A 20,000-nucleotide genomic window follows, 5' to 3' on the forward strand; every position below is an offset into this window, starting at 1 on the left:
TGAGGTGTGTGTGCGTGTGTGTTGTGGTGTTGGTGATGTTAGTAGCAAAAGGTCACACATTCAGATTTAATGATTTGATCGACTACGTGGACAAACACCAGGAGGAGTACGTACAGGTAAGACAGACACGCAGACAGACAGGCAGGCAGACAGGCAGGCAGACAGACACGCAGACAGACAGGCATACAGACACGCAGACAGACAGGCATACAGACACGCAGACAGACAGACATGCAAACACACAGACAGACACACAGGCAGACTAACAGACAGGCAGACACGCAGACAGACAGACAGACATGCAGACAGACAGACACGCAGACAGACAGGCATGCAAACACACAGACAGACACACAGACAGACACACAGGCAAACAGACAGACAGACAGATAGGCAGACAGATAGGCAGGTAGACACACAGGCAGGCAGACAGACAGGTAGCCAGACACGCAGATACAGACAGACAGACAGACAGGCAGAAACACAGACAGACAGACAGACATTAGTTTGAGTTGCTTGTTACTTCTTTCATGTGACATGATGTGTGTGTGTGTGTGTGTGTGTGTGTGTGTGTGTGTAAGGCTCTGAGAGAGTGGGTGTCTATAGAGAGCGACTCCAGTGATGTCACTAAAAGGGTGGAGCTACAGCGTATGATGGGCGTGGTGGAGGAGAAGCTGCGCGGGATGAAGGGGAGCGTGGCCCTGATGGATGTCGGCACTCAGACGGTGAGACACATAGCAACTAAAGTCACGTGCGAGTGTGTGTGTGTGTGTGTGTGTGTGTGTGTGTGTGTGTGTGAGTGACTGATATAGTAACATGAACATCTCTCTCTCTCTCTCTCTCTCTCTGTCTCTCTGTCTCTCTGGTGGGACAGCTGGAGGACGGCAGTGTGGTCCCGTTACCCAAAGTGGTGACGGCTGTGTTCGGTGAGGACGAGAACAAACACACGGTGTGTGTATACGGACACATGGACGTCCAGCCGGCCCGGAGAGAGGACGGGTGGGCCACAGACCCCTACAACCTCACCGAGATTAATGGTCCAGTTCACACTTTAATCTGTGTGTGTGTGTGTGTGTGTGTGTGTGTGTGTGTGTGTGTGTGTGTGTGTGTGTTATAAACATGTCATTAAGCTGTATTGATGATTCCTGCAGGTAACCTGTACGGAAGAGGAGCGTCGGATAACAAAGCTCCAGTTCTGGCCTGGATTCATGCAGTGGAGGCGTACAAAGCTCTGGACATGGTGTGTCTACACCCACTTCTCACACACACACACACACACACACACACACCGACAGACAGACAGACGATGATGATGGTTATTCTTATTCTCATTGTTGTTGTGGTGGTGGTGGTGGTGGTGGTCACGGCCAGGAGCTGCCAGTGAACGTGAAGTTCCTGATTGAGGGGATGGAGGAGACGGGCTCTAACGGGCTGGACGCGCTGGTGGAGGCTCAGAGGGATGCGTTCTTCTCCGATGTGGATTATATCATTATCTCTGACTGCGGCTGGCAGAGCGCTCGTCCTGCACTCACCTACGGCACGCGGGGCAACTGCTACTTCTACGCTCAGGTGTCACCGTCTTCACTCACTACACCCGTCTCAATACACCCGTCTCACTACACCCGTCTCACTATTTCCATCTCACTACACCCATCTCAATACACTTGTCTCACTACACCCGTCTTACTACGCCTGTCTCACAACACTCTTCTCATTACTTCCATCTCACTACACCCGTCTCACTACACCTGTCTCACTACACCAGTCTCACTACACCCGTCTCACTGTGCCTGTCTCGCTACACCCGTCTCACTATGCCTGTCTCGCTACGCCCGTCTCACTATGCCTGTCTCAATACACACGTCTCACTACACCTGTCTTACTACACCCGTCTCACTACACCCATCTCACTACTTCCATCTCACTACACCCATCTCAATACACTTGTCTCACTACACCCGTCTCACTACGCCTGTCTCACTACACTCACCTCATTACTTCCATCTCATTACACCTGTCTCACTACACCCGTCTCACTACACCCATCTCACTACACCCATCTCAATACACCCGTCTCACTACACCAGTCTCACTACGCCTGTCTCAATACACCCGTCTCAATACACCCGTCTCAATACACCCGTCTCAATACACCCGTCTCACTATGCCTGTCTCACTATACCCGTCTCACTATGACTGTCTCACTACACCCGTCTCACTATGCCTGTCTCACTACACCTGTCTCACTATGCCTGTCTCACTACACCCATCTCAATACACCGCCTCACTACACCTGTCTCACTACTTCCATCTCACTACACCCATCTCAATACACCTGTCTTGCTACACCCGTCTCACTATGCCTGTCTCACTATACCTGTCTCACTATGCCTGTCTCACTACACCTGTCTCACTATGCCTGTCTCACTACACCCATCTCAATACACACGCCTCACTACACCTGTCTCACTACACCCGCCTCACTACACCTGTCTCACTACTTCCATCTCACTACACCCATCTCAATACACTTGTCTCACTACACCCGTCTCACTATGCCTGTCTCACTACACCTGTCTCACTATGCCTGTCTCACTACACCCATCTCAATACACACGTCTCACTATACCTGTCTCACTATGCCTGTCTCACTACACCCGTCTCACTATGCCTGTCTCACTACACCGGTCTCACTATGCCTGTCTCACTACACCTGTCTCACTATGCCTGTCTCACTACACCCATCTCAATACACACGTCTCACTACACCTGTCTCACTACACCCGTCTCACTACACCGGTCTCACTACTTCCATCTCACTACACCCATCTCAATACACTTGTCTCACTACACCCGTCTCACTACGCCTGTCTCACTACACTCGTCTCATTACTTCCATCTCATTACACCCGTCTCACTACACCCGTCTCACTACACCCGTCTCGCTACACCAGTCTCGCTACACCCGTCTCACTACACCCGTCTCGCTACACCCGTCTCGCTACACCAGTCTCGCTACACCACTCTCACTACACCCGTCTCACTACACCAGTCTCACTACACCCGTCTCGCTACACCTGTCTCACTATGACTGTCTCACTACACCCGTCTCACTATGCCTGTCTCACTACACCTGTCTCACTATGCCTGTCTCACTACACCCATCTCAATACACCCGTCTCACTACACCCGTCTCACTACTTTCATCTCACTACACCCATCTCAATACACTTGTCTCACTACACCTGTCTCACTACGCCTGTCTCACTACACTCGTCTCATTACTTCCATCTCATTACACCCGTCTCACTACACCCGTCTCGCTACACCAGTCTTGCTACACCAGTCTCACTACACCCGTCTCACTACACCCGTCTCGCTACACCAGTCTCACTACACCACTCTCACTACACCCGTCTCACTACACCAGTCTCACTACACCCGTCTCGCTACACCTGTCTCACTACACCTGTCTCACTATGCCTGTCTCACTACACCCATCTCAATACACACGTCTCACTACACCTGTCTCACTACACCCGCCTCACTACACCCGCCTCACTACACCTGTCTCACTACTTCCATCTCACTACACCCATCTCAATACACCTGTCTCACTACACCGTCTCACTACATCTGTATTTGTTTAAAGGTGTGTGTTGTTGTGGTGTGTGTGTGTATTTTAGGTGGAGGGGCCGAAGCAGGATTTACACTCGGGAGTGGACGGAGGAGCCGTGGTTGAACCCATGACCGACCTGATCGCAATTCTAAGTGCTTCTGACATTTTACTGGCAAACCAGACCTGCTTTAATTCACACACACACACACACACACACACTCAATCACACACAGTTAGTGTCAGTGGTCTGTCCATGACGTGAGTTTTCTGTCTCAGACACGCTGATCAGTGCGAGCGGACAGATCCTGATCCCCGGGGTCACAGACGCCGTGGCGAACTTCACTGAGGAGGAGAGGAAGATCTACGAGGAGGTGGACTTTGACTTGGAGACCTACAGGAGCACCATCGGTGTCGATCGACTCATGTATGACAATAAGGTCAGACCTTACAGAGGCATGCAGGTGTCTCTCACTGCAGGCAATTAATTAGCCAAATTACACTGCATTTGCATTGGCTCCACCCCTAATTTGTTGTTCTGCTCATGTAAGACACATACACACACACACACACACAAGAGGAGGTCAGGCTAACCTGCGACGTTAATCAGCCTGTGATCTCATCACCACTCAGGTCGACCTCCTGGCTCACCTGTGGCGTTTTCCCACCGTGTCCATCCACGGCATCGAGGGAGCGTTCGCCGGCTTTGGTACAAAAACCGTCATCCCTGCTAAAGTCACGGCCAAATTCTCCATCCGCCAGGTTCCCAACATGGACCCTGCAGTCGTGGAGAAACAGGTAGCAGAATGAAGGACCCCAGGTTTTAGAGCGACAGATAACTCATGGGTCGGAGGTGATCGGCTGAAGTAAAGCAATGCTAAGTAAACTCTTTTCTCTTCGTCCCAGGTAACAGATCACCTGCACACTGTGTTTGCGCAGAGGAAGAGTCCGAATAAGCTCAAGGTGGAGATGGTTATTGGAGCAAAGCCATGGCTAGCCGAGACCAAACACCCACTGTACGAGGCTGGGAAGAGAGCAGTGAAGAGTGGTCAGCATCACGTCATCACATTACATCATTACATCATCATTTCATCTCAGGATCATATCATTACGTCATCATATCCTCACGTTAACATGTCATCCTGTAACCAGGTCATTACGTTGTCATGTCATCTCAGGATTATCATTTCGTCCTCACATTAATACATCACTATGTCATCCCATCATGTCACCCTGGCATTTTGGCATCACATCTTCACTTTATCACACTGTTTCTCCATCACATCATCACATGATTACATCCTCATTTTACCATGTCATCACTTTGTCATTTCACTCACTCACTCACTCACTCACTCATCTTCTATACCACTTTATTCTGTAATCAGGGTCGCGGGGGCGGAGTCTATCACAGAAGGCTTAGGGCACCTGGACAGGGTGCCAATCCATCGCAGGCACACACACACACACACACACACATACACACACTTATACACTGTGTATTCACACACTATGGGCAATTTGGGAACGGCAATTAGCCTAACCTGCATATCTTTGGACTGTGGGAGAAAACCGGAGAACCGGGAATCGAACCCAGACCCTGGAGGTGCAAGTCGACAGTGATAACCACTACACCTCCGTGCAGCGCATTTCATTTCATTAGCATATAATTATTTTCTTATGTCATCATGTCATCACATCATCACTTCATTACATCTTCACATCCTGCAGGCGTCACTTCATCGCACGTCATTATTTCATCACATGATCATGTTACATGTCATTGTTGCATGACATCATCACTTCACATCATCATTTTATAATGTTATCACCCCGTCATTATATTACCCCATAACATCATGGTCATTACATCATCACGTCGTTACCACTTCTAGGCACATCAGCATGATGGGGAGCCGCTGTTCATTGTAAACTCTAACTCTACTGTCTGACTCTCTCATGTTGCGTCACTGTAGTGTTTAACGTGGAGCCAGAGATGATCCGCGAGGGAGGCACAATTCCTATCGCTCGCACCTTTCAGGACGTGACAAAGAAAGACATCATCATGCTGCCCATCGGAGGCTTTGACGACGGCCTGCACTCTCAAAACGAGAAGATCAGCAGGTCAGTACTCGCAGAGAGAGAAGATCAGTAAGTCAGAAGATCAGTAAATCTCATAATAAGATGATCAGCAGGTCAGTGCTCTCATATTGAGAAGATCAGAAAATCAGTAAATCTCATAATGAAAGATCAGAAAATCAGTAAATCTCATAATGAGAAGATCAGAAAATCAGTAAATCTCATAATGAGAAGATCGGCTAGTCAGTGCTCTCATACTGAGAAGATCAGCAGATAGGTACTCACAGAGAGAGAAGATCAGTAAGTCAGAAGATCGGTATATCTCATAATGAGAAGATCAGCAGGTCAGTGCTCTCATGTTAAGAAGATCAGCAGGTCAGTGCTCTCATATTGAGAAGATCAGCAGGTCAGTACTTACAGAGAGAGAAGATCAGTAAGTCAGAAGATCGGTAAATCTCATAATGAGAAGATCAGCAGGTCAGTGCTCTCATGTTGAGAAGATCAGCGGGTCAGTGCTCTCATATTGAGAAGATCGGCTGGTCAGTGCTCTCATATTAAGAAGATCAGAAAATCAGTAAATCTCATATTGAGAAGATCAGAAAATCAGTAAATCTCATAATGAGAAGATCAGAAAATCAGTAAATCTCATAATGAGAAGATCGGCTAGTCAGTGCTCTCATATTGAGAAGATCAGCAGGTCAGTACTCACAGAGAGAGAAGATCAGTAAGTCAGAAGATCGGTAAATCTCATAATGAGAAGATCAGCAGGTCAGTGCTCTCATGTTGAGAAGATCAGCGGGTCAGTGCTCTCATATTGAGAAGATCGGCTGGTCAGTGCTCTCATATTAAGAAGATCAGAAAATCAGTAAATCTCATATTGAGAAGATCAGAAAATCAGTAAATCTCATAATGAGAAGATCAGAAAATCAGTAAATCTCATAATGAAAAGATCAGAAAATCAGTAAATCTCATAATGAGAAGATCGGCTAGTCAGTGCTCTCATATTAAGAAGATCAGCAGGTCAGTACTCACAGAGAGAGAAGATCAGTAAGTCAGAAGATCGGTAAATCTCATGTTGAGAAGATCAGCAGGTCAGTACTCTCATATTGAGAAGATCGGCTGGTCAGTGCTCTCAGAGGAAGAAGATCGGCTGGTCAGTGAGATTATGGTAACTCCTGAAGATGCAGTGAGGTTCCTCAGAGGTCTATTACTGAGAGACTTCACCTTGTTTTGCAGGTATAACTACATTGAAGGAACGAAGCTGTTCATCGCCTACCTGCACGAGGTTTCTGACATCCAGAAGGACTGATCGCGTCTCCACGCTGTCCTCTCGTCATGTCCTTTATCAGTCACTCGCTTTTACTGATGTCATCACTTTCTGTGTGTCATTATTAGCTTTCTCTCTCTCTCTCCCTCTTACACACACACACACACACACACACACACACAATCCCTCTGTGTTGAAATGTTTATGGCTTGAATATATACAGAGTCTTTGATATCCTAATAAAATTACACATGGCTCTAAAACCTTTTTTATGTGTGTTATTTTGTCCCAGTGAATTATTGCAGACAGAGACATTACACATAGGAGACTTTTATTCTGTAATTTTCAGAACAGATATGTGATGAAGCCTGGAGGTTGCCAGGTTGGGTCATTTAAAACAAACACTTATCCTATATTAACAAAATTCCCTTTGGAGTTAAACACTTACTCACTCATGTCCTATAGCGCTGTATTTATCCTGTATTCAGGGTCGCGGGGACCTGGAGCCTATCCCAGGAGACTTTGGGCATGAGGTGGGGTACACAGGGTGCCAATCCATGGCAGTGCACACACACAATACACACACTCACATTAACACACTATGGGCAATTTGGGAACGCTAATTAACCTATCCTGCATATCTTTGGATACCCTTGTGGGAGGAAACCGGAGTATCCGGAGGAAACCCACCAAGCACAGGGAGAACATACAAACTCCATGCACACATAGACGGGAATCGAACCCAGACCCTGTAGGTGCAAGATGAAAGTGCTAACCACTACACCACCGCCGCTGCCGGAGTTAAACACAACATCTGTAAAGTTCACATGACACATGACTTACTGAGGACAAACACAAATAATTTAGATGTTTTTCTTCACAATACACTTAATCTGTACTGCACTGTAAGCTGCACTAGATTGCACTTAAATCAATCATCACTACACGGTCTGCAGTGCACTGTACAGCAGCTCAGAGATACACCCTCGTCTCCATCACGCCTCATGCTGTCGTCTTCATCACGTTGTCATGTCCATGACATCATTGTCCCCATCAGACTGCCATCTCCAAATCATTGTCCTCTCCATAACACCTACATGTCCATAGTGATCATCAGAGACATTCTGTCCTCTCTTAAATGTAGAACAGTTACAAGTGAGACATACGGTATATGCATGTGTTTTTGTTGCATTTATAGACCTGGCGTCGAATTAACATTTATTTATTTACTAGCGGTTAACCCGCGTCTCCACACGTGTACATGAGGTTTTAGTAGCTATGAGCTCGGCCTGACGTACTTGTCTGGTTCACCCGAGGCCCGGGCCGCGTCCGTGAGCTTTACCTGTGGCCCCGCCCATGTGCACGCCCCCATGCCTGACACACCCACCCATCATATACTGTATGCTGTCACTGTAGACGCTCTACAGTCTGATCCAGGGTTTCAGGAGCTGTGACTGCCAGCAAACTAACAAACTTGTGTTTGTTTTCTTCCACCCCACCCTGACTGCTGGCCCAGGTGTGTGTGTGTGTGTGTGTGTGTGTGTGATAGAGAGAGAGAGAGAGAGAGAGAGCGAAAGGGAGGGGTTTGTTGGTTACAGACGCCTTTTGATGTGATCTGGCAACCCGTGTGAAAATGAAGCCAGGACACTACCTGTTTAGCTTCTGATTAGCTTAGCTTAGCTTGTGTGTTTAAACGGCTCTAATCAGCTGATCCGAACAGTGTGTGAGGATAAACACTTCTACAGAATAAACAGTGAATGCTGCAGTGTGGTGAGGCGGCGGCTAGCTGTTAGCACACCGGCTAACAGGCTAACAACATACGCAACAAAACATAAACAGGTACGCTAATGCTAACGCTAGCTACGCAGCTAACTGTGTTAGCATAGCATGTTTAATAAAGAGTAAATGCATGTTTATGATTAATGAGAGTGTGTGAGGTGTGTGTTTAAAGAGACACAGGTTTAAACAGAAAACTAGCTACAGAGTTAGCGAACATGACACTATGCTAAGCTAATTGTTTGCTAATTACAGAGACGACTTTAATGACCTGAGGGTTAAACTTCTGTTCTTAATTATTGATTTAACACCAGGGTGTAAAAATAACGCTACATGTCACTGTGTGTGTGTGTGTGTGTGTGTGTGTGTGAGAGAGAGAGAGCCCATGCTGTGGAGAAAGTTTAGAACTTTAAAGATTAAAAATGTCCCTCAGAAACACACATTTAATAAATATTTAATTTTATGTTTAATGCAGATTGTGAGATAATTAAATCTCTCATCACAAACTGATTCATTCTACAAAATGTTTCACTTATACAGATTTTATTTTAAACATAAAACAGTGTTTGTGGATTCATCACTTCCTGTCATTTTATCATCACTTCCTGTCATTTTATCATCACTTCCTCTCATTTTATCATCACTTCCTGTTGTCATTTTGTTCCACTTGTGTTCAGGACCCTCTGATGACCTCTGACCCCATGTTTTCCGATGTGACGCCATGATCGGTGTTACTCTGTGAAGCCATGAGTCAGAGGAACATCGCGGCCGACTTACTGAACCGACAAATCCGGGTCAGAAAACACAAACACACAAACACACACACACACACACACACACAGGGCTTTGGGTCTAAGCGCACTCTGTAGGGTGTTAATTTACCCTCTTTATTATTATTATTATTATTATCATACTTCCAGTAATGGGGGCTAAAGCTGTTGCGTGTTCCTAAAGTAAGTGTGTGTGTGTGTGTGTGTGTGTACAGGAGAACAGGGCTCTGAGTTTTCAGAGACACTACCATGTGACTGACCCATTTATAAAACGGCTCAGCCTGGAAGCGGAGCTACAGGTGAGCATAATCACACTGTGTGTGTGTGTGTGTGTGTGTGTGTGTGTGTGTGTGTGTGTGCGCGTGCGTGCATGTGAGTGACATTGTTTCTGTGTGTGCTTTCAGGGTCACTCCGGGTGTGTGAACTGTCTGGAATGGAACGAGAAAGGAGAGTAAGTAACAGTACAGGCCACGCCCCCTTTACTAAGACTGAGTGGTACAGAGGTCACACCCCTTTCAATGTGACTAAAATGTACAGAGGCCACACCCCTTACACTAAGACTGATGGGTAGAGAGTCTATGCCCCCTTTACTGAGACTGACAGTTCACTGAGGCCACACCCCTTTTACTGAGACCGTCAGGTACAGAGGCCACACCCCTTTTACTGAGACCGTCAGGTACAGAGGCCACACCCCTTTTACTGAGACTGTCAGGTACAGAGGCCACACCCCTTTTACTGAGACTGTCAGGTACAGAAGCCACACCCCTTTTACTGAGACCGTCAGGTACAGAAGCCACACCCCTTTTACTGAGACTGTCAGGTACAGAGGCCACACCCCTTTTACCGAGACCGTCAGGTACAGAGGCCACACCTCTTTTACCGAGACCGTCAGGTACAGAGGCCACACCCCTTTTACTGAGACTGTCAGGTACAGAGGCCACACCCCTTTTACTGAGACTGTCAGGTACAGAGGCCACACCCCTTTTACTGAGACCGTCAGGTACAGAGGCCACACCCCTTTTACTGAGACTGTCAGGTACAGAAGCCACACCCCTTTTACTGAGACCGTCAGGTACAGAAGCCACACCCCTTTTACTGAGACTGTCAGGTACAGAGGCCATACCCCTTTTACCGAGACTGTCAGGTACAGAGGCCACACCTCTTTTACCGAGACCGTCAGGTACAGAGGCCACACCCCTTTTACCGAGACTGTCAGGTACAGAGGCCACACCCCTTTTACTGAGACTGTCAGGTACAGAGGCCACACCCCTTTTACTGAGACTGTCAGGTACAGAGGCCACACCCCTTTTACTGAGACCGTCAGGTACAGAGGCCACACCTCTTTTACTGAGACCGTCAGGTACAGAGGCCACACCTCTTTTACTGAGACTGTCAGGTACAGAGGCCACACCCCTTTTACCGAGACCGTCAGGTACAGAGGCCACACCCCTTTTACTGAGACTGTCAGGTACAGAGGCCACACCCCTTTTACTGAGACTGTCAGGTACAGAGGCCACACCTCTTTTACTGAGACTGTCAGGTACAGAGGCCCACTTCTTCTTTCTCTGACACTGATGGGCAATGTATGAGAGTGTGTGTGTGTGTGTGTGTGTCAGTGTGTTAGCGTCAGGTTCTGATGATCAGCACGTGATGGTGTGGGATCCTCTCAGACACAGGAAGTTGATGAGCATGCACACGGGTCACGCAGCCAACATCTTCTCCGCCAAGGTGAGTCACGTTACCTGTATCTGGTTATTTACACCGTTTGTTTATATTTCTGTTTGTTTACACCGTTTGTTTATATTTCTGTTTGTTTACACAGTTTGTTTATATTTCTGTTTGTTTACACAGTTTGTTTGTATTTCTGTTTGTTTACACAGTTTGTTTGTATTTATCTGTTATTAATAAACAGCTGTAGTTTACCAAGCTTCAGTGAAGTGTAAGGTTGTATGTAAACGTGTCATGTGCAGTTCATGCCCCACTCTGGAGATCGGATCCTGGTGACCGGAGCTGCAGACACCAAGGTTCATGTTCACGACCTGACGGTGAAGGAGACCATCCACATGTTCTCAGATCACACCAACAGGGTGAAGCGCATCGCCACCGCCCCCATGTGGCCAAACACCTTCTGGAGCGCAGCTGAGGACGGGGTCATCAGGTACACGGAGATGGTGGTGTGTGTGTGTGTGTGTGTGTGTGTGTGTGTGGTGAGGGATGGGTGTCATGCTGGAGAAGATGTGATGGTGTTAAAGTCTATCTCTAATCTCTCTCTCACACACACACACAGGCAGTATGATCTGAGAGAGAGCAGTAAACACTCGGACGTGTTGATCGATCTGACGGAGTACTGCGGCCAGCTGGTGGAGGCCAAATGTCTCGCCGTGAACCCGCGGGATAATAACTACCTCGCCGTGGGAGCCAACGGCCCGTTCGTACGCCTGTACGACATCCGCATGATCCACAACCACCGGTCAGCACACGCACACACATGCGCATATATACATGTATTTATGGATATATATATATATATATATATATATATATTAGTATTTCCATGTGAGTGTGTGTGTGTGTGTGTGTGTGTGTGGGGACCCACAGGAAGGCTATGAGTCAGAATGCAGGAGTTCACACATTCTGTGATAAACAGAAGCCCATCCCTGACGGGGCGGGGCAGTACTACGTCGCAGGTGAGAACACACACCTCTAACAGTAGCTCCGGCAGTAGTGAGGGTTTCTATAGCAACAGCTCACTCACAGTGCTGTGTAATGCACACACTCCTAAACAGATTACAACTCTCTCTCTCTCTGTCTGTCTCTCGCTCTGTCTCTCTCTCTGTCTGTCGCTCTGTCTCTCTCTCTCTCTCTGTCTGTCGCTCTGTCTTTCTCTCTGTCTGTCGCTCTGTCTCTCTCTCTGTCTGTCGCTCTGTCTCCCTGTCGCTCTGTCTCTCTCTCTGTCTGTCGCTCTGTCTGTCGCTCTGTCTCCCTGTCGCTCTGTCTCTCTCTCTGTCTGTCGCTCTGTCTCTCTCTCTCTCTCTCTCTCTCTCTCTGTCTGTCGCTCTGTCTCTCTCTCTCTCTGTCTGTCGCTCTGTCTCTCTCTCTCTCTGTCTGTCGCTCTGTCTCTCTCTCTGTCTGTCGCTCTGTCTTTCTCTCTCTCTGTCTTTCTCTCTGTCTGTCGCTCTGTCTCCCTGTCGCTCTGTCTCTCTCTCTGTCTGTCGCTCTGTCTCTCTCTCTCTCTCTCTCTCTCTGTCTGTCGCTCTGTCTCTCTCTCTCTCTGTCTGTCGCTCTGTCTCTCTCTCTCTCTGTCTGTCGCTCTGTCTCTCTCTCTCTCTGTCTGTCGCTCTGTCTCTCTCTCTCTCTGTCTGTCGCTCTGTCTCTCTCTCTCTCTGTCTGTCGCTCTGTCTCTCTCTCTCTCTGTCTGTCGCTCTGTCTGTCTGTCGCTCTGTCTCTCTCTCTCTGTCTGTCGCTCTGTCTCTCTCTCTCTGTCTGTCGCTCTGTCTCTCTCTCTCTGTCTGTCGCTCTGTCTCTCTCTCTCTGTCTGTCGCTCTGTCTCTCTCTCTGTCTGTCTGTCGCTCTGTCTCTCTCTCTGTCTGTCTGTCGCTCTGTCTCTCTCTCTGTCTGTCTGTCGCTCTGTCTCTCTCTCTGTCTGTCTGTCGCTCTGTCTCTCTCTCTGTCTGTCTGTCGCTCTGTCTCTCTCTCTGTCTGTCTGTCGCTCTGTCTCTCTCTCTGTCTGTCTGTCGCTCTGTCTGTCGCTCTGTCTGTCGCTCTGTCTCGCTCTGTCTGTCGCTCTGTCTGTCGCTCTCTCTCTGTCTGTCGCTCTCTCTCTGTCGCTCTGTCTGTCTCTCTCTCTCTCTCTCTCTCTGTCTGTTGCTCTGTCTCTATTTCTCTCTCTCTCTGTCGCTCTGTCTGTCTCCCCTTGTTTCTCTCTCTTTCTCTGTCTGTCGTTTGTCTCTATCTCTCTCTCTGTCTCTCTCTGTCTCTGTCTCTCGCTCTGTCTCTCGCTTTGTCTGTCTCCCCCTGTATGTCTCTCTCTCTCTCCCCCTGTCTCTCTGTCTCCCCCTGCAGGTCACCTCCCAGTGAAGCTGCCGGACTACAATAACAGGCTGCGCGTGCTGGTGGCCACCTACGTGACGTTCAGTCCTGATGGGACGGAGCTGCTGGTGAACATGGGCGGAGAGCAGGTGAGGAGGCGAGGATGATGCCTGAGGGCGGAGCTTAAGTTACGCTGACATCACATCTAATGTGTGTGTGTGTGTGTGTGTGTGTGTATTAGGTGTATCTGTTTGATCTGACGTTTAAACAGAGACCGTACACCTTCCTGCTGCCCAAGAAGTGCCATTCCTCAACAGGTGACATCATCATCATCATCATCATCATCAGCTTTATTCTTCCTTCATTCCTCTTTACTCTGCAGTGTGTGTGTATGTGCGCTCTGAATTCAGTCTGCTCAGAGACATCATCTTTGTGTGTGTGTGTGTGTGTGTGTGTGTGTGTGTGTGTGTGTGTGTGTGTGCTGTAGAGTACAAGGTGTTACTCCACGCGGTTTAGAACATGTACACGCAGCACAAAGCTACTGTATGACTGACACACACACATGGATGATGTCTCTGAGCAGACTGAATTCAGAGCGCTCACACTCACACTGAGAGTCTGGAACATGTTTTAGTTTATTTATTTATCAGTAACTTGTTTGTTTATTTTGTGTTTCATCCTGTAACGGCGTCTCGATGTTCCTGCAGAGGTCCAGAACGGGAAAACCACAAACGGTGTGTCTAACGGACTCCACCTTCCTGCCAGCTGCCTGAAACTCACGAGTAACAAGCCGTCCAGGTGAGTGACATCATCATCATCATCATCATCATCATCATCATGGTGAGGTGGAGATGAAGTGAGCTACCTGTGTGTTTATAAGGCTGTGAATGCTCTCACATGATTAAAGATGTATTTGTGTGTGTGTTTGTGTGTGTGTGTGTATGTGTGTGTATGTGTGTGTGTCAGCGAGCTGCCCCCCCACCTGGAGCGCATTAAGCAGCAGGCTAACGATGCGTTTGCGCGTCAGCAGTGGACTCGGGCCATCCAGCTGTACAGTCTGGGGATTCACATGGCGGGGCAGAGCAACACCATGCTGTACGGGAACCGCGCCGCCGCGTACATGAAGCGCAAGTGGTACGGCTAACACTAATCATGTGATTGTGAGTGTGATTCTAACGCTTTCGGAGTTCAGCACCGTCTGTGAGCTGTGATGATTTCTAGAGACTCCACAGTTTAAACGGTGCGTCTATAACCACACCCCCTGACCGAACCACACCCCCTGACCGAACCACACCCCCTGACCGAACCACCCGGGCCAAACCTGCGTATGGTGTAAATCTGTGTTTCTTTGCCATGTGTCTACCTGTCGCCCAGTTAAACCCTTTACCCTGTGACTCCGCCCCCAAACGCCCCCCTGTAAGGATGTGAGGTAATGGTTATTCAGCCAGGTGTTCAGGTGCAGGGCAGGCTAGCTGCAGAACTCATCTCACCTAAACAACGTTATACGAATTAACACACACACACACACACACAGGTTTTGTACACAAAAACCCCTGTGCTGTGTTGATCCTGTCGGTTTGTGTTTATGGGGTGTGTGTGTGTCTGTGTGTGTGTGAGAGGCTGATGCGCTGCTCTGTGCTGTCTCAGGGACGGGGATCATTACGACGCCCTGCGCGACTGTCTGAAGGCTCTGTCTCTGAACCCGGCTCACCTGAAGGCTCACTTCCGCCTGGCGCGCTGTCTGTTCGAGCTGAAGTACGTGGCCGAGGCTCTCGAGTGTCTGGACGACTTTAAAGGGAAGTTTCCGGAGCAGGCTCACAGCAGCGCCTGCACCGCCCTCGACAAGGACATCAAAGCCGCGCTGTTCTCCAAAAACGACTCGGGTGAGACGCCGTACTCTACACAGGAGGGGGCTGAGGGGGGCATCAGTGCGTCTGTGTGTGTGTGTGTGTGTGTGTGTGTGTAGGAAGTCTGTGGGTATAAAGAACAGCTTCACAGGTACTATTAGAGAGTGTTATCAGGAAAAAAGGCTTTAATCACAACGCGGCTTTAATGAAAGCGAATCAGAACCAGGTGTGTGTCTGTGAGATTAGACAGAGTGATCCACTGTGTGTGAAAGGGTAACACATACATACACACACACACACACACACACACACACGCGCACATACACACACACGTCCCCGGTCCAGACAGCTGGTACAGGGCGACACTGGGGTGTTTAAAGGTTCCACTGGTCGTTAATGTGTGACTGCGGACCTCGTGTTGTTCTCCAGTGACTGTGTGTGTGTGTGTGTGTGTGTGTGATCCAGCAGATGAGAAGAAGGGCAGCAGCTCGATCCGCTTTCACAACTTCAGCCGTAAGGAGTCGATCCCCGAGGACGAGATCATCCTGAGGGAGCGCAGCTTCGACTACAAACACCGATACTGCGGACACTGCAACACCACCACTGACATCAAGGAGGCCAACTTCTTCGGCAGGTGTGTACACACACACACACACACACACACACACACACACACACACACACACACACACACAGAGTGAGAACACTTCTGTTGTTATTGTGTGTGTGTGTGTGTGTGTAGTAAAGCCCAGTACATCGTGAGCGGGTCAGACGACGGCTCGTTCTTTATCTGGGAGAAGGAGACGACTAACCTGGTGCGAGTGCTGCAGGGGGACGAGTCCATAGTCAACTGCCTCCAGCCACACCCCAGCTACTGTTTCCTAGCAACCAGCGGCATCGACCCCGTGGTGCGACTCTGGAGCCCCCGCCCCGAGGTAACTCGCGCGCACACACACACACACACACACACACACACACACACACACACACGAGCATATATATATACAGCTATAGAGTGAAAAGAGACTGAGTGTGTGTGTGTGTGTGTGTCAGACGGACAGTGAGAACGGTCGTGTGGTGGAGGACATGGAGGGAGCGTCTCAGGCCAATCAGAGGAGGATGAACGCTGATCCCCTGGAGGTGATGCTGCTGAACATGGGTTACCGCATCACAGGGCTGAGCGGCGGCCATGACGCCTCCGACGAGGACGAGGACAACACCGAGGGACAGGTGCAGTGCCGCACCAGCTAGACCGAGTGTGCACGCGTGCGTGCGTGTGTGTATGTGTGTGCATCCGTGTGTGTGTGTGTGAGTCCGTGCGTGCGTGTGTGTGTGTGTTTCTCCTCTGCACTGCACACTCCCCCTTGGAGAGGAAGGAACAGAGGAAAGGGCACTTGATCCCTGGAGTGGGCGGAGCTTCAGACTGAATGATGATAAACTCATGAATTTCCTCGCTGGCTGTGGGATCGTGCGTAGTTCTGTTCAGTTCGTCCCGCTCTGATGTCACTTCCTGTTCCTGCAGCTGAGACCCCGCCCATCGCTCGGCCGTGTCCGCCTGTTAGACTTCAGCACTTTGTTTAAATACGGGACGTTCCGGGGTACAAATGTTTTATTTTTGATCTTCTGGTGTGTCCCGTCACCTGTTGGTGTTCCAGGGTGAGAGGAGCAGTTCATGATGTTCTCAGTCTCTCAGCTGAGCTGTGTTCGGTTCTGTAATGCTAACGCCGCTAACGCATGCGGGAAGGTAGAACGCTTTTCGTTCCTCAGCACGGAGGACTCGGGTAGGGGCGTGGCCTGAATCTGAAGGCGGGGTTTATACATTTAATAGGAAGTCTAATGTTCATTTGTGTTGTTTATTTAATTATGTTATTTTAGGAAGCATTATGTACCACATGGTGAATGTGGGAGGAGTTAGACACGCCCATAGAGAGTGCCGCGCTAACCTGGTTATTTCCGTTAGTTGTTAGCCACGTTAGCTTTAATGCTAAAGCTACAGAACACGTCTCAGCTGATTTAAAGCGTTAAAGACATGCTGTGGATGTTTACTTGCATACCAGTGTGTGCACACACACACACACACACACACACACACACACACACACACATACATGTACACATACATGCATTACTGAAATAGCATCATCAGTGCATTCAGTCCAGTGTGTGTGTGTGTGTGTGTGTGTGTGTGTGCATGCAGAGTCAGTTCTGCAGCAGCTCCTCCTGTAACACTACCCTGCAGTGTGTATTTATTGGCTCGAGGCTCTGCTTGTTTTCCACGTTTATTTTTCTTTGGGAATTTCAGTAATGCCGTTCTGCTCCGAAATAAAGAGAATAAAAGAGGAATAAAATGTTCCGACCTCACTCTGTGCTGTGTGTCTGTGCTCTCTTATCTTTTCACTTGGATACACTTTAGGAAAACACACACATTCACACTGATAAGTGCAGTCTGTCCATACACATGTCCTGCTTTTGTGAAGAACCTGGAGAACCTGAGCAGGAAAAGGGCTTTTTACACAACCTTTAAGCTCCAAACTGGGAAAACCACGAGTGTTTTATTATCAGCACTGAGTTTTGTGTGTGTGTGTGTGTGTGTGTGTGTGTGTGTGTGTGTGTGTGCGCTGCTCTAGGGTCTGTGTAACAGGGTTAATAAGTAACCATGTCACAATGAACTCAGTTACGGAGACCACCTGGAGATCTTGAGGAGGAATCACCTAAGGTGAGGGAACGTTTGTACTTTCCTGGTTGAAGGTCGAATATTATGAGGTTTGATCTCTGGTCGGGTGCAGCGCCAGTACGGAGGAGAAACGTTAAGTGTTTTCTTATGAGTTCGTTCTGACAGATACTTGGTTTCCAGACTAGTTTTGTAACAGATGGCAGCACAAGGCTGTGCACACAATTACACTGAGCACCGATCTTCATAAGTCAGTGTCCCAGAGACACCACGCCGTGTACATCGGAGCTGTGTGGCTGGTGCTGTTCTCACCACCTGCGTTACCAAGTCTGATCCAGTATGTCGTCATGAACAGCACGTTTCATGAGCAGAAGAACATCACTTGAAGACGACAAGAGATCAGGAAGACCACAGATGTGAGTTTCTCGCCGGAAACAACATGATCTCACCTCCACACCCACCCTACTCGCCAGATTTGGCTCCTGCGGACTTCACCCTCTTCCTGAAGATGCAGATCCAGCTCAAAATGCAGTTTTGACATCACTGTGGAGATCCAGCACGAATCACAGAAGATGCTTGACACACTTTGAAAAGAAAGAATTCCAGGACATGTTCCAGAAGGGGCAGGAACACTGGGAGCGCTGTATCGCTGTGTGAGGGGAATATTTTGAAGGTGATCATGTGTAAACGTAGATGAATAAAGTACTTTCTTGTAAACAAAGCCAATCACTAAACTTTTTTGATGCCACCTTGTATCACCTGGAGTGTGTTCTACTGCTCATATAGAAGATAAATATGGTGTGGAATCTTTCCACACATGCACAGCCTGAAACATGGTAGACCTGATGGAATAAAACCCCAGAGATACCACGTGAGCAGTAATCTTGCCTGAGCAGGCCTTAAGCCATGATAAAACACAGAAAGAGAATATTAAAGTGTAGAAATAATGTTTTTGGTTATTTTAAATATGAATGCAGATCAAAAGAAACTAACAGAATGAAGTCGATTCTTTCTTATATATTTATATCTAAAGCTAAAAAAAACCCTGATTAGCTTTAATGTAATCAGTGATATTATTTATTAAATAAGTATATAACATACATACAGATATACACTACCAGTCAAAAGTTTGTACACCCCCTCTTACTCGTTCCTGATGTTTATTTCTCTCTACACTATAAATCAATACTGAAGGCGTTTATTATCCCAAACACACAATAATCTCCTCTGAACAGTTGATATTGAGATGTTTATCTGCTCCTTCTGCTCTGTAAAGCTTCATAACGGCTCTAATCTGAGCTGCTGGTTGTTAACTGGTGATTTCTGAGGCTGGTGACTCTAAATGAACTTCTCCTCTGCAGCAGAGCTCAGTTTCGGTCTTCATGAGAGACAGTTTCATCATGTGATGGGTTTTACAAACACACTTAATTATAAGACTGATCTTGTAGGAACTGTTCCAGAACAGCCGACCTTCATGTCTTAACATCTGAGTGTCAGTGCTGATCCTTAATCACCCAAAGTCACGTGTTACTTCAGAGCTGTGGAATCTCCAGGATTGTTGTGGAAAATAAATCAATAAAAAAACTAAGAAACTTGCAGGTGAGCCGAGACATCGGAGCGGTCCTGTGTGTGTGTGTGTGTGTGTGTGTGTGAGAGAGACGGGTAGGTGTGTGTGTGTGTGTGTGTGAGAGAGAGAGAGAGACGGGTAGGTGTGTGTGTGTGTGTGTGTGTGTGTGAGAGAGAGAGAGACGGGTAGGTGTGTGTGTGTGTGTGTGTGTGTGTGAGAGAGAGACGGGTAGGTGTGTGTGTGTGTGAGAGAGAGGGAGAGACGGGTAGGTGTGTGTGTGTGTGAGAGAGAGAGAGAGACGGGTAGGTGTGTGTGTGTGTGTGAGAGAGAGACGGGTAGGTGTGTGTGTGTGTGAGAGAGAGGGAGAGACGGGTAGGT

The 20,000-nt window shown here is 48.2% G+C and overlaps 2 protein-coding genes across 3 annotated transcripts in view; both read left to right on the forward strand.

The window, feature by feature from the left end:
* cndp1 (carnosine dipeptidase 1) overlaps window positions 1-7,122 on the forward strand; it is a 7,775-nt gene extending 653 nt beyond the window's left edge. The window contains exons 2-12 of the mRNA XM_053490643.1: window positions 1-116; window positions 582-725; window positions 875-1,037; window positions 1,152-1,240; window positions 1,372-1,569; window positions 3,687-3,771; window positions 3,896-4,056; window positions 4,250-4,414; window positions 4,523-4,664; window positions 5,593-5,740; window positions 6,932-7,122. The exon at window positions 1-116 is cut by the window's left edge and continues 1 nt beyond it. Coding sequence (XP_053346618.1) covers window positions 1-116; window positions 582-725; window positions 875-1,037; window positions 1,152-1,240; window positions 1,372-1,569; window positions 3,687-3,771; window positions 3,896-4,056; window positions 4,250-4,414; window positions 4,523-4,664; window positions 5,593-5,740; window positions 6,932-7,004 — 1,484 coding nt within the window. The 3' untranslated portion in view covers window positions 7,005-7,122. The remainder of the gene's footprint in view (window positions 117-581; window positions 726-874; window positions 1,038-1,151; window positions 1,241-1,371; window positions 1,570-3,686; window positions 3,772-3,895; window positions 4,057-4,249; window positions 4,415-4,522; window positions 4,665-5,592; window positions 5,741-6,931) is intronic.
* A 1,448-nt stretch (window positions 7,123-8,570) lies between these two features.
* On the forward strand, window positions 8,571-17,739 carry wdtc1 (WD and tetratricopeptide repeats 1). 2 transcript variants are annotated; one of them, XM_053490641.1, is made up of 16 exons: window positions 8,571-8,801; window positions 9,416-9,532; window positions 9,724-9,807; window positions 9,913-9,959; window positions 11,125-11,236; window positions 11,479-11,666; window positions 11,796-11,978; window positions 12,107-12,195; window positions 13,571-13,686; window positions 13,779-13,854; window positions 14,245-14,335; window positions 14,504-14,671; window positions 15,185-15,420; window positions 15,853-16,018; window positions 16,127-16,319; window positions 16,438-17,739. In XM_053490641.1, exons 2-16 carry the CDS (start codon window positions 9,485-9,487, stop codon window positions 16,633-16,635), a joined length of 1,995 nt encoding a protein of 664 aa, XP_053346616.1. In that variant the 5' UTR covers window positions 8,571-8,801; window positions 9,416-9,484; the 3' UTR covers window positions 16,636-17,739. The 2 variants fall into 2 exon arrangements, with proteins under 2 accessions (XP_053346616.1, XP_053346615.1); XM_053490640.1 differs by having other exon boundaries at window positions 8,572-8,801; window positions 15,850-16,018.
* Window positions 17,740-20,000: the final 2,261 nt, after the last annotated feature.

The sequence above is a fragment of the Clarias gariepinus genome, unplaced genomic scaffold (assembly GCF_024256425.1).
Source record: "Clarias gariepinus isolate MV-2021 ecotype Netherlands unplaced genomic scaffold, CGAR_prim_01v2 scaffold_30, whole genome shotgun sequence".
NCBI lineage: Eukaryota > Metazoa > Chordata > Actinopteri > Siluriformes > Clariidae > Clarias > Clarias gariepinus.